The following is a 17,970-nucleotide window of genomic DNA, read 5'->3' as shown; positions in this document are numbered from 1 at the left end:
CACAGAAACATTTCTGCTGTGTTACAGGTCATTAGACGGTCAGCCAGGAAGGCCTCAGAGGGAATGGAAATACCTTCGTCAACATGCTAATTATAAAAAAAAGTGCCTTAAGCCAACTAATAAATAAGTGTCCAGTCTTCAACAGACTAAAACATTGTAGTCTGAAATAACAAAGCAGTTCTGACAACAGGCCTCTGCTTGCCTTCTCAAAAGACCTTTGTCGCCATCCTGTGGTTTCTTCAAGCTTTACACTTTACTACAAAGGTTTTCTGAAAATGTGTCGACAGTAAAATGTGAAAAATACAGTTTTAACCGAGTTCCACAAATCAGGAAACAAGTCCGAAGCCTCCATGCAAACATCCATCCATCCATTTTCTATACCCGCTGGTCACAGGGGGGCTGGAGCCTATGCCAGTGGTCAATGGGCGAGAGGCAGGCTACACCCTGGACAGGCTGCCAGTCCATCACAGGGCCACACAGAGACAAATGAGACAAACAACCATACACACTCACACTCACTGTTAAGGACAATGTTTTTTAGAGACACCAATTAACCTAACATGCATGTTTTTGGACAGTGGGAGGAAGCCAGAGTACCCAGAGATAACCCATGCATACACGGGGAGAACCTGCAAACTCCACACAGAAAGGCCCCAGCTGGGAGTTGAACCTGGAACCTTCTTGCTGTGAAATGACAGTGCTAACCACCACACCACCGTGCAGCCCCCATACAAACATATTTTCTAAATTGTTAACAATCCCTCCTTTTTCCTTTCTTTCAATGATGCATTTTTAGGTCAAAACACAATAAATGCAACATACATGTACAAAAGGACTTTTTCCTCAATCTTTTTCGCTTCCAATAGACATAAAAGCAACGTTCAACTTTAGTATTGTGATTAAAGCCTCTGTGAGTGAACTCAGTAAGTCTGTCCATAAGGAAGCTGAAACGAAACACGGAATGAAGCCATCACCTTATCTAATCAGTTACATAACATCGGTTTATTTTCTTTGGAATGAAAATTATTTAAATTATTACACAACTCATTTGTTTAAAAGTTACTTGAGAATATTTTGTTTTGCTTGTTTTTCAGCGAGGGTTAAACCTAACCAGAAAGCAGGCCACAGCGGGGGAGTGACAGCACAACTGATTATGCATTAACATGAGAGAGTGGAATGTGATTTACAGTCTGTATTCTGTTTTCTTTCCACTGTAACATATCGCCACCTTCTGGTCCTTCAGGTGCAACGCAGCGGGCCATAGGTGTCAGTTCTTAGTAAATCAGAGTTTTGTGTTGCTCTCAATTTAGTAGAAAGTCTTTGCAGTTTGTCAAACATCCATCAATGAAAACATTTGGGTTTTGGTAAAACATGGTCATGTGATGTGCTGGTTACTCTATGGGAATGCAGGAAATGAAAAAATACACGTAAAAGTAAAATTAAGCAGGCATCGATCAGCTGACAGTCCTGGTCTAAGCAGAAGCTTTTGCATGAACACACCTTGTGGTCTCACAGTTTTTATGGTCATATGTCCACCGTCTTAGACATAGTTATTGAGCCTATAACCGTTGCTGGAGAGGGAGCAAAGTGAGGGTGCACGGTTGTCTTTAAGGGCTTCGGGGGGCTTGTAAAGTGGAGCAGGGTGGTAAATGTTATTGAAGGCAGGGGGGGGTGATGATGGTTGACTCCTCTGCAAATGGAGAGGCCTGTCGCCACCGCTGCTCCAGCACAGCACCAGCCCCCCGGTCAGACTGAGGCAGGCCGAGGCGTAGCCCAGATACACAGCCAGACCGATTTCGTACTTCAGCCCACTGGGAAGGAAGGGGTTGTTGAATTCTATGATGACATCACTGGTGGTCCAGGACACGGTGACCAGGCAGAGAAGGCCAGCGCAGAAAAAAAAAATTCCCCCGCTCAGCACCAGGGGGGATTTGATCACTGAGCGTCGGGCGAAGTGGGTACACTTCATTCCCATCACAGCAACCACAGATGCCAGGACCGAGGTGATGCAGGAGAGCACCATGAGTGCCCGGGCAGCCTAACGAAGAACAGAGGAAACAAACACGTTAACATTTTAGCTAAAAAATGAACAGTTACAAACTGCAAAATGTGCTGTAACAGATAAGTAATCTGCAGCAGTATTACAAAATGATTCAAAATCCCAGGTTTTGTTCCCCGCAGTTCACACTTAAAGTATGCTCCCAGTTTTTTCTGACAGTGACCACAAGTGATAAATAAAACAGGAATGGAAGAAATGAATTACATTTACTCTCATCACGGTAGCAAAGTAGTTTTTTGTTGTGCTCTTTTTTTGCTGTCTGATGTGTCTTTGTAATGCAAAGACAGCAAGTTAGTTGCCTATTGAAATGCCAGTCACCAGCATCACAAAGACACAGACACTTTTGATCCTAAGTCACATTCAGCTGTAGCGGAACGTAGGGAAAACAAAAAAGACTTTCCGAAACATTTAAGGGACCAGTTCACCCAAACATGATAGATGAAACTGTTTTTGCAGGGTTTGCTTTGGTTAACAAAAAGTGTTGAGAAAGCGTTGTACAAAAAGTCTCCTTCCAGCCTGTACAAACACAGTCAGGTTAGTTATGTATCTGTGGCCACTGAATTTCAAATGCATCCATAGTAATATATAATAGCCTTGCTGATGTTGCTGCATGGTTAATAGTATGAGAAGCTTTCTATGCAATCTAAAATCATTTCTGTAATGTTTATTTCCTATTTGATTTGTTACTGCAGAGTCTTCAGAGAGGTGAGCTCTTATGAACGGGCTTTAGTCTTATATGCATGTGAAAGATCCCTGAGAGAGCAGTTAAAAATGCTCTAATTTAAAGAGCAAAACATCTTGCAGGACCCTCGCTTGATTTAACTAAGGTCCATCCACCTTCCTGTGTGGAAGGGAAATTGCATATGTGTTAATCATTCTTGTTTCCCTGCAACTAAGCGAGAAGTTATTGACTTATTGTCATTAAAGGGTTTAACGGCTTTGTCTACATCAGTCAAGGAAATTTTTTTTTAATTATATTTGCACTAATCGTGGGTTTAAATGTTAAAATCTAAAAGATATTTACCAAACAATTATGTCAAACAAAGATCAGCTGTTCACGCAATGTTCAGGCATTTCTACGATTCATCGACTATTGAAATAAACAAATACAGGCGGACATGATATTTTTTCCCCCTCCCGTTTCTGTTTTTCTCGTGACAAGATAAGGCGCCTTGGATAAAGTTCCACTAAAAGGTGCAGCTGCAGTACCTGCAGGTCGCGTGGCAGCGCCAGCAGAGATCTGTACAGCTCACACTGGTAAATACCGGTGCTGTGCCAGACACACTCCATCCACAGGCCTTTCATGTAGCCAGTTGCTGTGATGATGTTAGAGCCCACGTTGGCAAGGCTGCGCCAGTGGGGGAGCAGGGTTGCAACTACAGTTCCTGCAAAGCCCAAAAGTCCTAAGAAGAAGCCCAGGAGCTGAACCGCCATGCTGGCCATCACTGGTTCACTCGGAAAGATGCTCAAACTGCAAAATACAAAGTTAGAAGCTGTAAATCACTTTTAATTAAGCTAAAATGCGGCCATAGCAAGGGATGATTACCGTCTCTGTAAGTGCAAGTAATTCTCATGAGCTGCATAACTACAAACAGGATAAGGATGATTTATAAAAAATGAAAGGAGAAATAAATGCTGAGAAACTACTTAAAATAGGGTATTTTGGAAAATAATCAAATGAAAATGAGACACTTCCAACACAAAACTACTCACCGTCCCCAAGTCTGAAATATGGCTGGATTATTCCTCTTATCTGCCCGGTCCCCAGCAGCGCAGCATATCCCACTGGGCTTACATCCAGTCACAGAGTCTGAGCCATTCCTCAAGTGTCTCCCGAGTGCGGTCAGAAATAGCAGTGGAAACTTTCAGCGCTCTGGCATCAGTCTCTGGCGAGCGGCAGGTGACTGCATGTGTGACTAATGACAGCAGTGTTCAGCTTCACCTGTTTAACGCTCTCCTCTGGAGGGCAAAGCACAGCAGTCTATTTGTTAAGCTCTTTGCCGCCCCTCAGGAAAGAAGAAACAGAGAGAGAGAGAGAGGAAATTAAACATTTACAGAAACCACCTGAGCTGAAAGCATCGCTATAAGCCACTAACTTGGAAATTTTTCACAGCTCTACAGGGTGTTCGAAAACAAGGAACCGAATGACTTCCTGACTGAGCATCTGTCTGCCGGGCCCCAAAACCTTCCAAAGAAGGAACTGATAGCTGTTGTAATCATGGGCCAAATTATATCATTCTCCCCTCTCCTAATGTTTGACCTGAGACCATGTGGCACTCATTTATACATTTACCAAACAGAGCAGAACAAATAACTAAACTTGTAGCTTGAAGCTACAAGAAAAGATTTCCTTCCTTAAAGTGTGAAAATCTGCTTAATCATTGACTTTTGTTCTTTCTCAATGTTTTCAACGAAATATTCTGAATATAGAGCAAATTTAAGGAGAATGCTATCCCAAAAATCACGTCGTCTTCAATAAGGGACAATGCTGATGATAGAAATATATTTTTGCATTCATAGTAAAGAAATTTAAATTGCAAACAGTGCCAATACAAGCCCATTGTTTTGACTTCCTGAGAGAACAGAAGCTGTTTATAAAGCCTGATTATTGTTCAGAATCAGACCTGGCACCACTAGGACCCCTTAAAATCTCAATGATACAAGCCTCATTGTGCTTACTTCATGATTGACTACTCTGGTGGCATGAAAAGGAAGCAAAAGGAACAAAAGCACATTTATCTCTCTTGTTTACCCTGAATTTAACTCAGTTTTGTCACTTTAAATTAGGGAAAAAATACTGATTTTAGGAAAAATGCATCTGGAATTTCCTCGCCATGAAATGGTATGATACAATACTGGTGCTGCTTTACCTCTCCCATTTTTATGGCTTGTAAAAACTCTTTTTAACACTCACCAACAAGAGGATTAGAGGACCACAGTCACAACTGTCAAGATGGTGTATTTGTCCTGAGAGGCAGAGATGTATTTGGAGAAGTTCCAAATGACCAGAATCACTGGCACTGACTCCACGCTGCGCAGCTCCTCTTGCTGCTGCTTCCAATCTAAATGGACAAACAATACGTGTGAGTTACAGGATGGTCAGCCATGTGATGAGCCAGTTTTAGATATCAGCGTCTTCATCATTGGCATTATCCCTGCCAGCGCCAGCAGCATTGGTGGAAGAGATGGCATGAGAGACTATCCCGCCGCTGCTCCAGACAGATAAACAGGGCAATGTCAAATGTGTATCCGGAGGCAGAGCAGAGTTTCTAAATAGAGACAGACACAAGAGATATTGTTCTCAATGGTTGTTTTTCCTTTTTTTTTTGTCTCAATAACTCATCCCTGCATCTCCAGAAGTGTGCATGATAAAATGGGGGATTAAAAGAATGAATGGAAAGATAAATGAATCAACTAATATAGCTATAATATAAAATATAGCTGTAAATAAAGTGTTTCTTATCTGCAATTGGTTGGCATTTGAATAGTAAAACAATGCTGCACCCGGTCAAACCTTTAAAGCCGAACCGTGCTTATAGTGCAGTGCTGCATTTGTGATCTAACTGTATGTGTGGTACATACTGCACGGCAATACAGATGAGGTCGTTAAACAACGTGGTTTCATCTAATTCCTTTAAGGTCCAAATTCTTTTTGCAGTTAATCTCTTTTTGTTCATCTGTGTCCCGAGTGTAGCCTACCGTGACATCCGGTTGGTATACAAGAGCATTTTCCCAGTCCTTCCCCTGCGTCCTTCATGCAGCATTCAGCTCTCTGTAAGAGCCCAATAGTGGAGGGATCATCCTCTCCAAGGTGTACCTGTGGGAGATGCCATTTAAATGTGGAACACCTAATAGTCTTAGTTAAGCAGAATAATCCTGTGATTAGCAGCTGAGCATAGTGGGTTTGCTGAGCACTGTGCTCGAGGGTAACACAACTGTCATGACGTGTGTAGTATAGGCCATCATTTTCATCTCTGGAGGTCTGAAAAGCTGCAGTCTTATGTACTTCTTACTCTGTCGACAGTATGTGGACTCTGTATACATGCAAATGTGCACAACATTGAAGATAAAAAAAAATAAACCAACATAGAACATTACATAAATGATTACAAACTTTTGTTTTTAGTAATTCTGGCATTCTAACTGACCTCTAAATTACAAACCAGGAAAAGACCCTCATTTATTATATAAAAAACGAATATATATGGAATAATATTCTTTGCTTTCACTGTCAAATTACATCAAATACATGTGATCAAATGGGCTAACAGCTATCTGTGCAATATCTGATTAAATAGGAAATCCAGGGCCAGCTACTATACTAAGAGAGAAAATACTTACTAAAGTGTGTGCTACTTATGTTTCCCTTTACAAATTAATAAAGGTGGCGCAAAGAAGCTGAATCCATTTAGTCAAGCACTGTACTTCCGCACAATCTGACGGCACTTCAGACTTTACTTTTGTATTTAATCTTCATTTTGATATTTGAAAGGTTTAGTTTGTAGTTAGCCTGCTTTTAAAATAAAGCATGGATGTAGCTTTTGAATTAGATTTTTTTTTTTTTTTTTAAGATTTTAGCTTTTTAAGATAGAACCAGTGGTTTTCAGCCACTGTCTGGTGTTTTAAAAAAAAATTCTCAACTATTGTATTTAAATGCAACTTCTCAAAATCAAGGATTAAAATAAGATTTAAAAAAGCATTTATTTTCTCTCCTTTAAGTTGTTTAAACCAGCTCCACGTCCAGCAGCTACAACCTCACCATGATGCCTCCACGTGGATGTCATATACAATAATAAATCAGTCAGAAGGGCCAAAGTAGCACCTTTCATTTTCTAACTTAATCTTGCTGCAAATACTCATTTTTCATGCAGAATTTTTAATTTATACTGGGCATTTCTGTAGATAACCTGAGTATTTTTTTTCCCCATGTACTGGAAAGTAATAGCCACTGTTAACACACAGTAACACGAATTCTTCCGAATAAAGTGTTTTATGGACACTCAGTATTTAAATATGCTCTCCTCTTTAACGAAAAGATGAAAGGCACACGGAGACATTTTCGCGCCGTTGTACAATGATATGTCGTCTGTGAGCTAGGTTAGCACACAGCTGACTTTTCTGCTACATCCATACTTACTGCTGACATTTTTAATAGTACAGGTAAGATACATGTGAATATTTAGCGTGTATTCTGTTTAATTTCTCTGTCTGAGGTATATTTAAGCTCAAGGTGAGTAAAAAGTCAAAGTTTTGCCAAGAGTTCATTTTCGCTAGCAAGCTTAGCTTACTGTAGCATTGTGGTCTCTCGCAGCAGATGGAAGAACTTTATTCATCTTCATATTCATTAACTTTACTAAATAGGTTAGTTTATGTCCAAGTCAAGTTTTTTTTCTTTCTCTTTGAATACAGTCGGTTAACCAGCTATGACAATGGCTCGGAGAAAAACCAGGAACGCTGGGAAGTACACAAGTGCGACACAAATGGGACACAAATGCCAGCAGCGTTTAAAGAGGACCTGTCCGCGGCCCCGGCCTGTCAGGACCATGATGACCCGCAGCCAGTGGTCCGCCGGCTCCAGCTTCTTCAACAGGCTGCCTGTGGAGGTTTTCCATTTGATTCTGGACCAGCTGTCTGGTGGGTGTCACTGGATGAAATATTACATTAATGCAAAAATAGGTATTCAGGGTAAGACATTGTTGATAAGCTCAGTTTTCCTTTTCATAGCGCACCGTCACTAATAACAATACTTATTTTTTTTAATCTAAAATACATATACTCAATGTGCCTATCTAAGTACTTCTCAGAAGTATAATTTAAATTGTACCTGTACACCTGACCTATAGTAAACCGTATGCCTTTGTTTGCGCTCACTTGTATTTTTTTCAATATGTAGTTAAGTATAATATTTGTGCATTATAGAGAGAGTTAAGATACATGCAAGTATACTTCATGAAACATACCTGATGTGTTCTTCTTTCTTGCAAAGGTATACAGTAAAAGTATTTGTATGTGATCCAAAAATGCTATCCCTGTCTTCATTATAATTTTCAAGGCATTTTCCACAGTTACCCATAAGAGTAACAGTTTGACAATGAAGAAGCACTTTTTCCTGTTGTGTGCAGATCTTCTCTGCAGTCAGAGCGGACTGAGCTTTTTTGTGTGCCGATTGGCATCCTTGAATTCTGTTTTTACAGGAAACATGAAAATATGCATTCGCAAATAACGCTCTGGTAGCTGTTTCATGGGAACTCTAAGCCAAACGGAACAACCTTGTGCTCTATTGATTAGAGGCTCTGAAGAGAACATTTTGGAATACTATAAAATTTGACTCGCAATATCTGATTTTTTTTTTGTGTGTATATTTGTCAGTGATGGAGATCAGTGTGTTCACCATGGTGTCAAAGGAAGTTACCAGCTACATTGTAGAATACATCTCCTCCATGGCCTGGAGGAACAAAACCATCATCCAAAGCTTCCACCCCTCCACGTGTCTTGAGCAGAGATGTACTGATGGACACTACAGGGATCTCGGTATTTTTACTCAATTCGAAGCAAAGCACTTCTCCCTGCTCTGTAAACTTTTTAAAAATTCTTTTTCTCAAAATTGTTTTCCCCGTTTACCCCGTTAACCACTCGACCAACTGAACGTTCAGCTCTCACTGCCTTCTAATGTGGTGATGTGCTTTTGTGTTCGGACGTCTCAGGGTTGTTGTTCAAGAGGTGTACCCTGTTGCTGCCCACGAAGGACAGGTTAAAGTTTATCTTTAGCAAGTTCTCGCAGGTAAGGAATGGACAGGTGAGGTGACGAGTTTGTGAAAGTTGTGATTTGTTGGAATCTTTGGTGTCATTACTTTCAGTGAGAGTAGTGGACGCAGACATAAAGCACAAGTGGATGTTTTCTGGTTTGTGAATTTGTTGAAAATACAGCAACTGTTCTGGTTTTTGTAATGCTGTAAAAAAAGTTTTGATTCAGGACTCAGTTCTTATTTTCTTCCTAGGAGTCAGACTTTCTTGTAATCTTTTAAGACGGTCTGGAGCGATAGTTCTCCAGGCTTTCTGAAGGCTTTTCTTTTGGACGTTGGTTAGTTTTTCACTCAGTTTCAATCATGTCTTGGCACCTGGCACCTCTACTCTTTTTTCTGTTTCTTTTTTTTTCTGGTTAAGTCACTCAACACTGTCCTCTGAAACAATTCACCACGGAAAAGGCCCCTAACTCAAGGAATGAATTGGTGCTCGTGTCTACACATTACAGACAACTTATCAAAGAACCAGTTTTAAATCTTTGGGCGTTTTGTTCCTCGCTGCTTGTCACAAAGACACATAGTTTGTTCCCTTCTCTTAAGTTGCATCGACAAAGATGATATTGCCTGAGAGATGCATCTAAGTTGACTGTTGCCCCAAATCTCATCAAAAATGGTCTTCGTGGAGAGGTGGCTATCAAGAAGCCATTCTTAAGAAAGGGAAACAGGGAGAAAAGGCTTTGGTATGTCAAATGACACGAGAAGTGCACTAAAAAAAAAATCAGTGGCTACAGGTCTTATGTAGGGATGAATCCTCCCAAGAGCCCGGAACTCAACATTATTGAAGCAGAGTGGGCGCAAGAGGCAGCCGACACCCCAAGAAAATCTTTGGAATGTCCCTTGAGAAGCCTGGAGAACTAATCCTGAAGAATTATTAATGAAATTACAAGAAAGCTTGTCTAAAACGTTCAGGCAACTTTTGCAACATACTGTATATTGCAAGGAGTCTTCAGAGTACACATTGACAATGCGTTTCATTGAACTTCAACTGTACGTTCAGCCTCATGGAAATAAAGTCAGGAAAAGCGATTAATAAATCTAATAAATAGGTTTTATGTCAAGCAGTAAGAAAGTTAACATAAAATATCCAAGTGGTACTAATTGGTCTAATTATGCTGCATTATATGGACCGTGACAGTTGCTCAAGTGTGATTGCAGTATTCTTCCTAACACTTAACATTGATCTGTTCCTAACAAACTTTCACATTTGGTGCTTGTGATTTGTGTCAGATTCCCTGCTTCATGTTGGAGCAGTGCCTGGTACCAGACTGCACTGCTTTCTCCAGGTACGGCGTCTTCCTCCAGGTGAGGTCCTCGCATGGACGTTGCAAATTCTGCTGGGAATTTAAACTGGGATGTAATTAAAGGGAGCGACAGCTCAGATAGGGCTGAGAGAAGACGAACTCAGTGTGATTGCATTCAGAATCCATGAATTAATGGAGCATGAAGACACGCTCCTCCAGAGATAACCTTTTTACCAGCGAACACCCTGTTGTTTCAGCCCATTAAAGTGACATGAAAAAGGGCTGTACACTGTAAAAAAAAAAAGAAGCGATAATTACAGGAACACCAGGTTGAAACTCTGAGTATATTAGTGTGACTAATGACTCGTCTTTATTTCCACTTTGTGGTTCACCCTGATAGTTGGAAATCATTTTAGCAGTAAAGTTGGTGATGGGATGAAAATATTGATTGCTTCACAGACTCTGATCGCAGGGTGGGATGAGCTGGAGTGCCACAGAGTGTTCAGCTTTTTGTGTGAACTCACAAACCTGATGCCGAAGGCAGAAGCAATAATCACAGGAAAGCCAGGTGTGTGTTTCAGTGTGTGGAAATGCTACTTAGGACAAAGACAAAATGGGAAGCCACTTCGTGTAGCTATCTGTAGGTCATATCCATGACAGTGACAGTAATGAAACCTTTTTTCAGACTGTGGACTTTCATTCTTAACACATTGACTACCAGCGGTTTTTACAGAATTATGTCGTAGACTCCCAGCGTTCTAAACCATTTTTTTTTACGTTTTTTGTACAGTCACAGCATATTATGTGATAGGGCCACTGAAACATGTTATGGCTCGTTTGAAAGCTGAGACTTTAAACTCTTTGTGGGTCAAAACTGCGTGTCTCTAGGTGCCGCCATTAGCGAGCTATCCTTAGCTAAACCAAGGCGGGTATCCACCAAAATCAACAACAAACTGAGATCGGGGCTTTTGTGAAAGGTACGCTCTTTCAGCCTGTCGCACTTTAGATACATATCCGGGTCAGAGGATTTGCATCGTGTCGCATGTGGCAAAGCTAACCTGTTCATAAGACCGCCTCCTTAGACTTGTCGCGTGTCTTCTTCTCTTTCTTGTTGTTTGTTTATGTTACTTTACCGTCACCCTCTGGAAACCGACACATGCGATTGGACAAAATGCGGAAATGCACAACAATCAATGCAGCGTTATCAAAATTGTTCTTGAGTTGACGCAAAGCCATTGGTGTAATGATCAAAATGTCCAGATGATGACACCAGTTTTTGACTGCCATCTATGTCAGTTCTGTTCATCACATAATTACAAAAATCACACAGAATGTGCATTAGAATGTATAGATTCAGAATCCATAAAAAAAACGTAAAAACGTATTTTTACCATTTGGGAGCCAACGCATGGGCAGTAAAAACGTAGTTTTACGTGACTTGGGAGTCAATGTGTTAAGGTATGTGATAGTCTTTGTAGGTTGAGAAAATATGTAAATGCGTGTGTCCGCAGGTGTTAGGCGGCACCAGGAGCTGCAGCTCCGTCTGTTCTGCCGCCACGTTCTGTTGGACCCGCGGACGAACCAGCCAGAGTGTCAGTTCTGGCTAATGCTACTCCTGAAGCCCTGGCCTATGGTCAGCCAGGCCCACTTACTGTTCATTCTCTATGGACCCCTGCTGCCTGAGGGTGAGATAACTTTTGTACAAAACAGTTTTTTAGACCAATCAGATGGTGTTGCCTACAGTTTCGTGTTGTGCAGTAAGGCTCGCTGAAGATTGAGCATTTTGTTCTGCAGGATGTTCTCAGGGATTGAGGTGTTCTCTTTGCAGGCATGATTGGCTGGCAGGATCTGGTGGAGAGCGGTCTGCCACACACTGCTCTGTGGGACCTAGCTAAAGCCATCCTCATGCTTTTTGGGAAAATGGAAATCAAAGGCTGGACCACTGACTCGATGCTGGCAATCTTGGAAGAACTGATTGGTAATGACACAAGTGGTTGTCAGGTGTCTTCATGCCAAACATCCACAAAGACACTCGCTATAGTTACAGAATCCCAGCTGGCAAAGCTTGATGAAGTCTGTCAGCTCATTTAAATGTTTTAGTATATTCAAAGTTGCTCTTCTCCAATTTCACAGTCATTCCTCAACCATGGCACGTGGAGAATGTCGCCCGCCTTTTGGTGCTGTGTGGCAGCCGTCTCTGTTACACCGTTCTGGCCAGCAAGGCTGTCAGTGGACGACTCATCGAGGCCTCAAGACTCATCATCTACATCATACTGGTGAGAATACTTGTTGTTTTGACTTCAGCAGTCCTTTTTATGGTTATTGGGGTATATTTGGAATATTTTAATGGAGAATCAGCAGCTGCATGAGCATGGCGGAGCACAACAAAACATGTCTTTAAGACTATAGATAAGAAGCAAAGTGTGGACAGGTCAACCCATCTGTTTAAACAGGCACAAAGGGAGGAAAAACACCTGAGAGAATAACAGCGCTTTACTCGTAAATCAAAAGGAGCCAGTTGTCAAACCTAGGACCATCTCTTTGAGATTAGCTTGTCTAATTTGGGTCATCAGAAACAACAAAGTTCGCCAGGTCATCAAAGGCTTCTTTTTCTTCGTCTTTAACAACAGTCTCCCAACAATAATGAATCTTTCCATCCGCCTGTCTATGATTGGATTTCTCTTGGTCACTTTGGTTTATCATTGCAACAGAATTAGGCACGGTAAACCATTGGTGTTATAAAAACATCGAATTGTTCTTTCTTCTGCTTTGTATGCCCTCAGGTGTGTGAGAAGGACGGCTACCACATGAGTTGGGCAGTGAATCTGGTACAGCAGATCTGCAAGGTCTTCAGCACAGGGCCTGAAAAGTTGTGTTTCATCCAGCAACTGGAGAACACATTCTCAGAAGTAACCAGGGAGTTCTTTGAGTTTTCTGTAGCCGGTGAGTTTTCTGCAACTTGAATCCATCTTGGACGAGGTCGGATAGAAAGCGCGTGTCAGCAGGGGCACCGCTCCTCACAGCAGCGATAGAATATCACACTATTATGATATTCTACGAATGGGGCAGATTAAGGCTGGTGTCGAACAAAGTTATTTCTAAGATGTGGAGGATGAACTTTCCCAAACGTAAGTGTTGGAAAACAGAAGGAAGAATAAAGCCACAAACGGAAATTGTAGAACTTAGAATCCCACATGAATGAACCTGTTGAAGTGCAAGGAGATTGGAAAAGTTTAAAACACAGTGAAATGGGTTTTACCGACAGATGTTCAAATGAACAATCAGAAAAGGAATATATAATGTACTACAAGGTTGCAATACACACACTGTACATAGAGAGAAAAAATGGAGTTGTCAGGTGTGTGCAAGTATAATCAAAGTGTAGTTGAGGGAAGGATTTTGCCTGCGGTGTGGAGCAAATAGTTTTTGTTTCTTTGTGTGTGTGTGTGTGTGTGTGTGTGTGTGTGTGTGCGTTTTTTGACAGCTCAGACGGATGACATTTACCTGCAACCCCACTTTTCATTATTTTTGTTGAAACGCTTTTGGCTCAGGTGGATGTGCTTTTGCCTTGGTTTTGCCACCTGCAGCAGATCTTCATTTGTCTCTGACTGCATCCAGCCTTTTCATTTCTGCTGCACACATGCTAATTTCCAAGGCATACTGTAATTTCCTCTAACGTGGTTATAGAAATAAATCTGCCAGCTTCAGGCACTGATACATGCACGGGGGAACAGTGAGCGAATGTATAGACATCTACAGTCTTTAACACATATACAAACATCTACGTTATTCGCTTCACCTGTGGTCCCCAAACCTTAGATTTTGTGATCTTCTAAAGCTGCAAAATGCCCACTTTTGACCCTCATTTTTTATTGTTAATTCTCAAATAAGTCATTTTACGGCCCAGAAGAAAGAATTTCTGACACATGAAAGCATTATAAAAAAGTTGACATTGTCATCATCTGTTTCTAGGGAACCCCTTTGGAGACAGAGAGACTTTCCAGAACCTGTGTATCCTCTTGGACTCCAGCGCTCGCTTCCACACTAAATTCCTCCACATGTTCCTCAAGTAAGCGTTATGCAGAAGCAAAGGGCGAGAGCTGAGTTGAGGAAGAGACGAGAGGAACCCACTGTCAGTAATAATGAACGATGTCGAGCTATGAGGTGAATGAATGTGTGTGACGTGTGCCTTTACAGCCGTTGGAAGACCAGAAAGAGGAGAAGAGACGAGAACACGGAGAGTGCTTTCTAACATACGACCGTGCACACTAATTAAATGCTTTGGTTAGACGGAATGGTCATTTCTACAGATACTGTATTTGTCTCAAAGGTTTACCATCTGGTTCTTGATCTTTTTCGGATGTTAACTTTTGTAAAACATATTTGATATTTAGTCATTACCAGTGAAACTATTTATTCAACAAAGTATTTATTCGCATGATTTATTCACTCCATGTAATTATAGTTGTGGTGGAGCGGGTATATTTTGTTTGTGTAATTTATTAAAGTGACATTTTTTTCTTTTGTATTTGAACGTGCCTTGGTACACATTTTTTTTCTCATTTTGATGTTTTCGTGTCAGGTGTTGTTCGTTGAGAGATCCATTGCAAAACACTGCGCACACGCTCGGCAAGTAACAAGCTTTTATTATAATTGATCTCCAGTTGGTGCGACAATCAGCACTGACAGCGTTTTCAAAAAGGTTGTTCAGTGGGCGAAGTTAATAAAGCATGTGTGTGCGTGTCAGAATAAAAAAGAAGCGGCCGCAAATACAAAATGTTTTAAAGTAACTATACAGGGGGGCGCTTTGAATAATTACACGGTTGTCTCATTCAAGTACAGGGTTTTAAAAGGTGCAGCACAGACAGGAAGTGCTAGGCTATTTGACATCGAAGTTTAAGGCCTACAACATCGAATATGATGAATGCTTCAACAGGTGATTGAGATCCAAGTTCCACGTCCCGTCCCTCTGTCCACGTTCAGTCTTGCTCATTCATTTGTTCATTGTTTTGATATGATCTGGCGGGAAGAAAAACACTTTTGCACTCAAATGGAGTCTGGTTGTTCACTCATCTCCGACAGTCTACGAAGGATGCAGATACTAAAGCTCATTGTGAATTTAAAAACATTTAACGGTAGCGGTCACAGAGAATGTCCGGATGGAAGCGACACGTGCACAGCACAAGGAGAGATCAAGCTAATCTGACATCTTCACAACGTTACACAAAAGCCTGATTTGGAAAGGATTTAGTTATGCAAGGGATGTTAAGGATATTAGTATAACATAATCTTTTGTTTCAAGACTTAAAGACAAATGTATTAGGGGATCCTCATTTGGTCTCTGTGGTTAAATCCCTTCCAAACAGCTGCTAAGATTAAATCTACACATAATCTAAACATTTTAACACGATCCAGCTTTAGGGTACTTACTGTACAATTTGATCTAAGGATATGAAAAAGCAACACATAGTGAGATTAAAAGTCTGAGACGGATTTTCTTGTTCAGGCCTGTATGATAGTTTCTTTAAATGTACTTAGCAGACATGTTACCTTGTAGCCAGTCCAAGCCTTCCGTTAGGCCCTCTCCTTTGATGGCGTTGCTGGCACTGAAAAACAAGATGTCCAGCAGTTAAGCTGTTTGTGGCATACACTCACTTTCTCATGACTTCTCTTGGATCATGGCTCTTTAAATCTGTTCAGCTCTTAATCCATTAGCCTTTTATCTGTCGAATGAGTAAACAAGGAGGAAAACACATGTACGTAACAGAACCAGGCGTTAGAGTAACGGTAATGTTTAACCCACAAGCCATGGAAAAGACCTAGAGAGGTGACCAGCGAGTAAACATGCCCGGTCACCTTTTTGTCTCCGCTTGGGACCTTAAGGCTGTAACTTGCGAGGCACAAAATGTAGAGGGTAGGGGAGTGATGCAAGGAGCACGGTTAAGTTCATCTTCTATCCAAATGTACTTCCTCCAAGACCAGCAATGATTTATTAATTGATTTAACAAGTGCTGGATCACTGTGAAGCCACGGTGACAGATACATTACCAGATGTGCCACGGTTTGTCTTTGATGTTCTCCAAACACAACATCTGTGAGACTCTGACAGAAGACATCGCATCCCGCAGATCCATCTTGTTAGCGAAGAACAGCACTGGTATCTTTTTGCTGCGGATATCTTGACAGGAAAACCAAAGCGAGGGCGGGTAAATCATCGGCTGACCACAGCAACAGAACTCTTCGAGGTATTTGTTGTCATATAATCAAAGATGATGTTGATATTGGCACGTTTGGACCGGAGCTGAGAATTTGTCTGGCTTTTTAATACCTTTAGATATGGTCAGCCAATTGGAAAACTCATCCCTTTAGGAATTTGACAGTGGAATATAATGAAAAACACTGAAACCTGCGACAAGTCAAATTGTTTGCAAAATAGGGAAAATATTAAAGTTTACAGAAAGATCTCGGGCAATCGATATACTACAGATATGACAGAGATATCAGGGTCACAGTTTGTGTCATAGTACACACAGCTGCAGGGTTTGTGTACCTTCATGACTGAGGAAAGTATCCAGCTCCTCCTTAGCAACAACCATTCTCAGTTTGTCACTGCTGTCAATGACAAAAATGATGGCATGGCTCTCCCTGTATGTCAAAAAACAACAACAATAAGGTAATTATTGGCAGAGTAACTCCAGAATCTTACATATATTGAGCATGTAGTGCTTGCTTGTGTCTCCTACTTATAATAATGCTCCCATAGGCTTCTGTATCTGCTCTGGCCAGACATGTCAAAGACCGTGAATGACAGGCTGCAGAGGAAGAAAGAAAAACTATTTACCACCACTCAATCCGATGGGTTCATTATTTTGAATTTGACAGTTAACTATTTGTATAGCTTTTGCATTTTACCTTGAATTCTTGAACTTTTCAATGTTGAAGCCGATTGTTGGGACAATCTCTTGTGCCTGGGTCTGCATGCACCACCACACACAATCACCCACATACAAACACACAAAAACAGACAAGTAATGGCAAAAGTATGTCAACAAGGAAATAATAGAAGGATCGGTTGATATGAGCTTTACCTGACTAACATGTTTCCACTCTGGTGACAATGGACCTAAATGATTTGGATGCTGAAAACGAATGATTGCAGTCAAATAAAGATCTTGACGGGCCCTCTTACAATATGCATCCCAACACATATTGTAACGGCATAACAAAAGCTTTATCTGTGTAACATGTCTGTGTACCCACATTGCAGGACTGCAAACACAAAGGCTTCTCAATTTGACTACAATAGATACATAAAAGATTTTTTTTGAAAAGCCCAGTTGTTGAAGCTCAGCGTCATGAACTTACTTACATTAGCTGGTTTGAGTTGGTTGATAATGGTAGTTTTGCCGCTGTTGTCCAGTCCCAAACACAAAACGTTGACTTCTTTCTTCCTCAGCCCGAGCCAGCCTGACAGTTTATCCAGAAGCCCCATTACACTCAGCTGAACCTATACCATTTAAATTGTCAACATATTACCCCATAGATGGCGCGATTACTGGTAGATTTGCAGATATTCATGAAAGCAAACACGAGTGATAAAACATCGCCGTGAACGGTGCTCTGCAGTGCTTGCTGTGAATAGATGAGATGCTGCCTGGCCATCCCAGCTTGTGACACGTAATCCTATTAGTACGCATTAAGCTCAGTGAACCACCCGGCGACCTGCTCATGGAATATGGAGCTTTGCAGGCCATCCATCCTGGTGCATTATACTGATTTATTACACTTTTTCCTTCTGGAGGCCTTCCTCATGCTTCTGGCCACTTAAGGCACAGAGGCGTCCAGCAGCAGCAGCTGCAGCAGCTTA

The 17,970-nt window shown here is 41.3% G+C and overlaps 3 protein-coding genes across 3 annotated transcripts; 1 reads left to right on the top strand and 2 right to left on the bottom strand.

Moving 5' to 3' along the window:
- Window positions 1-1,540: 1,540 nt before the first annotated feature.
- LOC142396199 (claudin-14-like) lies at window positions 1,541-3,523 on the bottom strand. The gene is made up of 2 exons (XM_075478749.1): window positions 3,269-3,523; window positions 1,541-2,038 (listed from the first exon to the last, which is right to left on the bottom strand). Exons 1-2 carry the CDS (start codon window positions 3,500-3,502, stop codon window positions 1,541-1,543), a joined length of 732 nt encoding a protein of 243 aa, XP_075334864.1. The 5' UTR covers window positions 3,503-3,523.
- A 3,965-nt stretch (window positions 3,524-7,488) lies between these two features.
- LOC142395985 (F-box only protein 47-like) lies at window positions 7,489-14,176 on the top strand. Its single transcript, XM_075478534.1, has 10 exons — window positions 7,489-7,693; window positions 8,429-8,590; window positions 8,764-8,840; window positions 10,090-10,164; window positions 10,563-10,671; window positions 11,615-11,788; window positions 11,932-12,081; window positions 12,237-12,379; window positions 12,887-13,046; window positions 14,076-14,176. Exons 1-10 carry the CDS (start codon window positions 7,489-7,491, stop codon window positions 14,174-14,176), a joined length of 1,356 nt encoding a protein of 451 aa, XP_075334649.1.
- Window positions 14,177-15,627: 1,451 nt separating this feature from the next.
- Window positions 15,628-17,712, bottom strand: LOC142395984 (ADP-ribosylation factor-like protein 6). The gene is made up of 6 exons (XM_075478533.1): window positions 17,473-17,712; window positions 17,016-17,077; window positions 16,847-16,915; window positions 16,654-16,748; window positions 16,152-16,281; window positions 15,628-15,709 (listed from the first exon to the last, which is right to left on the bottom strand). The coding sequence occupies exons 1-6, from the start codon at window positions 17,593-17,595 to the stop codon at window positions 15,628-15,630; spliced, it is 561 nt and encodes a 186-aa protein (XP_075334648.1). The 5' UTR covers window positions 17,596-17,712.
- Between the last annotated feature and the right edge of the window lie 258 nt (window positions 17,713-17,970).

Source organism: Odontesthes bonariensis, chromosome 12 (assembly GCF_027942865.1).
Source record: "Odontesthes bonariensis isolate fOdoBon6 chromosome 12, fOdoBon6.hap1, whole genome shotgun sequence".
Lineage (NCBI taxonomy): Eukaryota > Metazoa > Chordata > Actinopteri > Atheriniformes > Atherinopsidae > Odontesthes > Odontesthes bonariensis.
The sequence above is the reverse complement of the archived record's forward strand: the minus strand, read 5'-3'. Positions and strand labels throughout refer to the sequence as shown.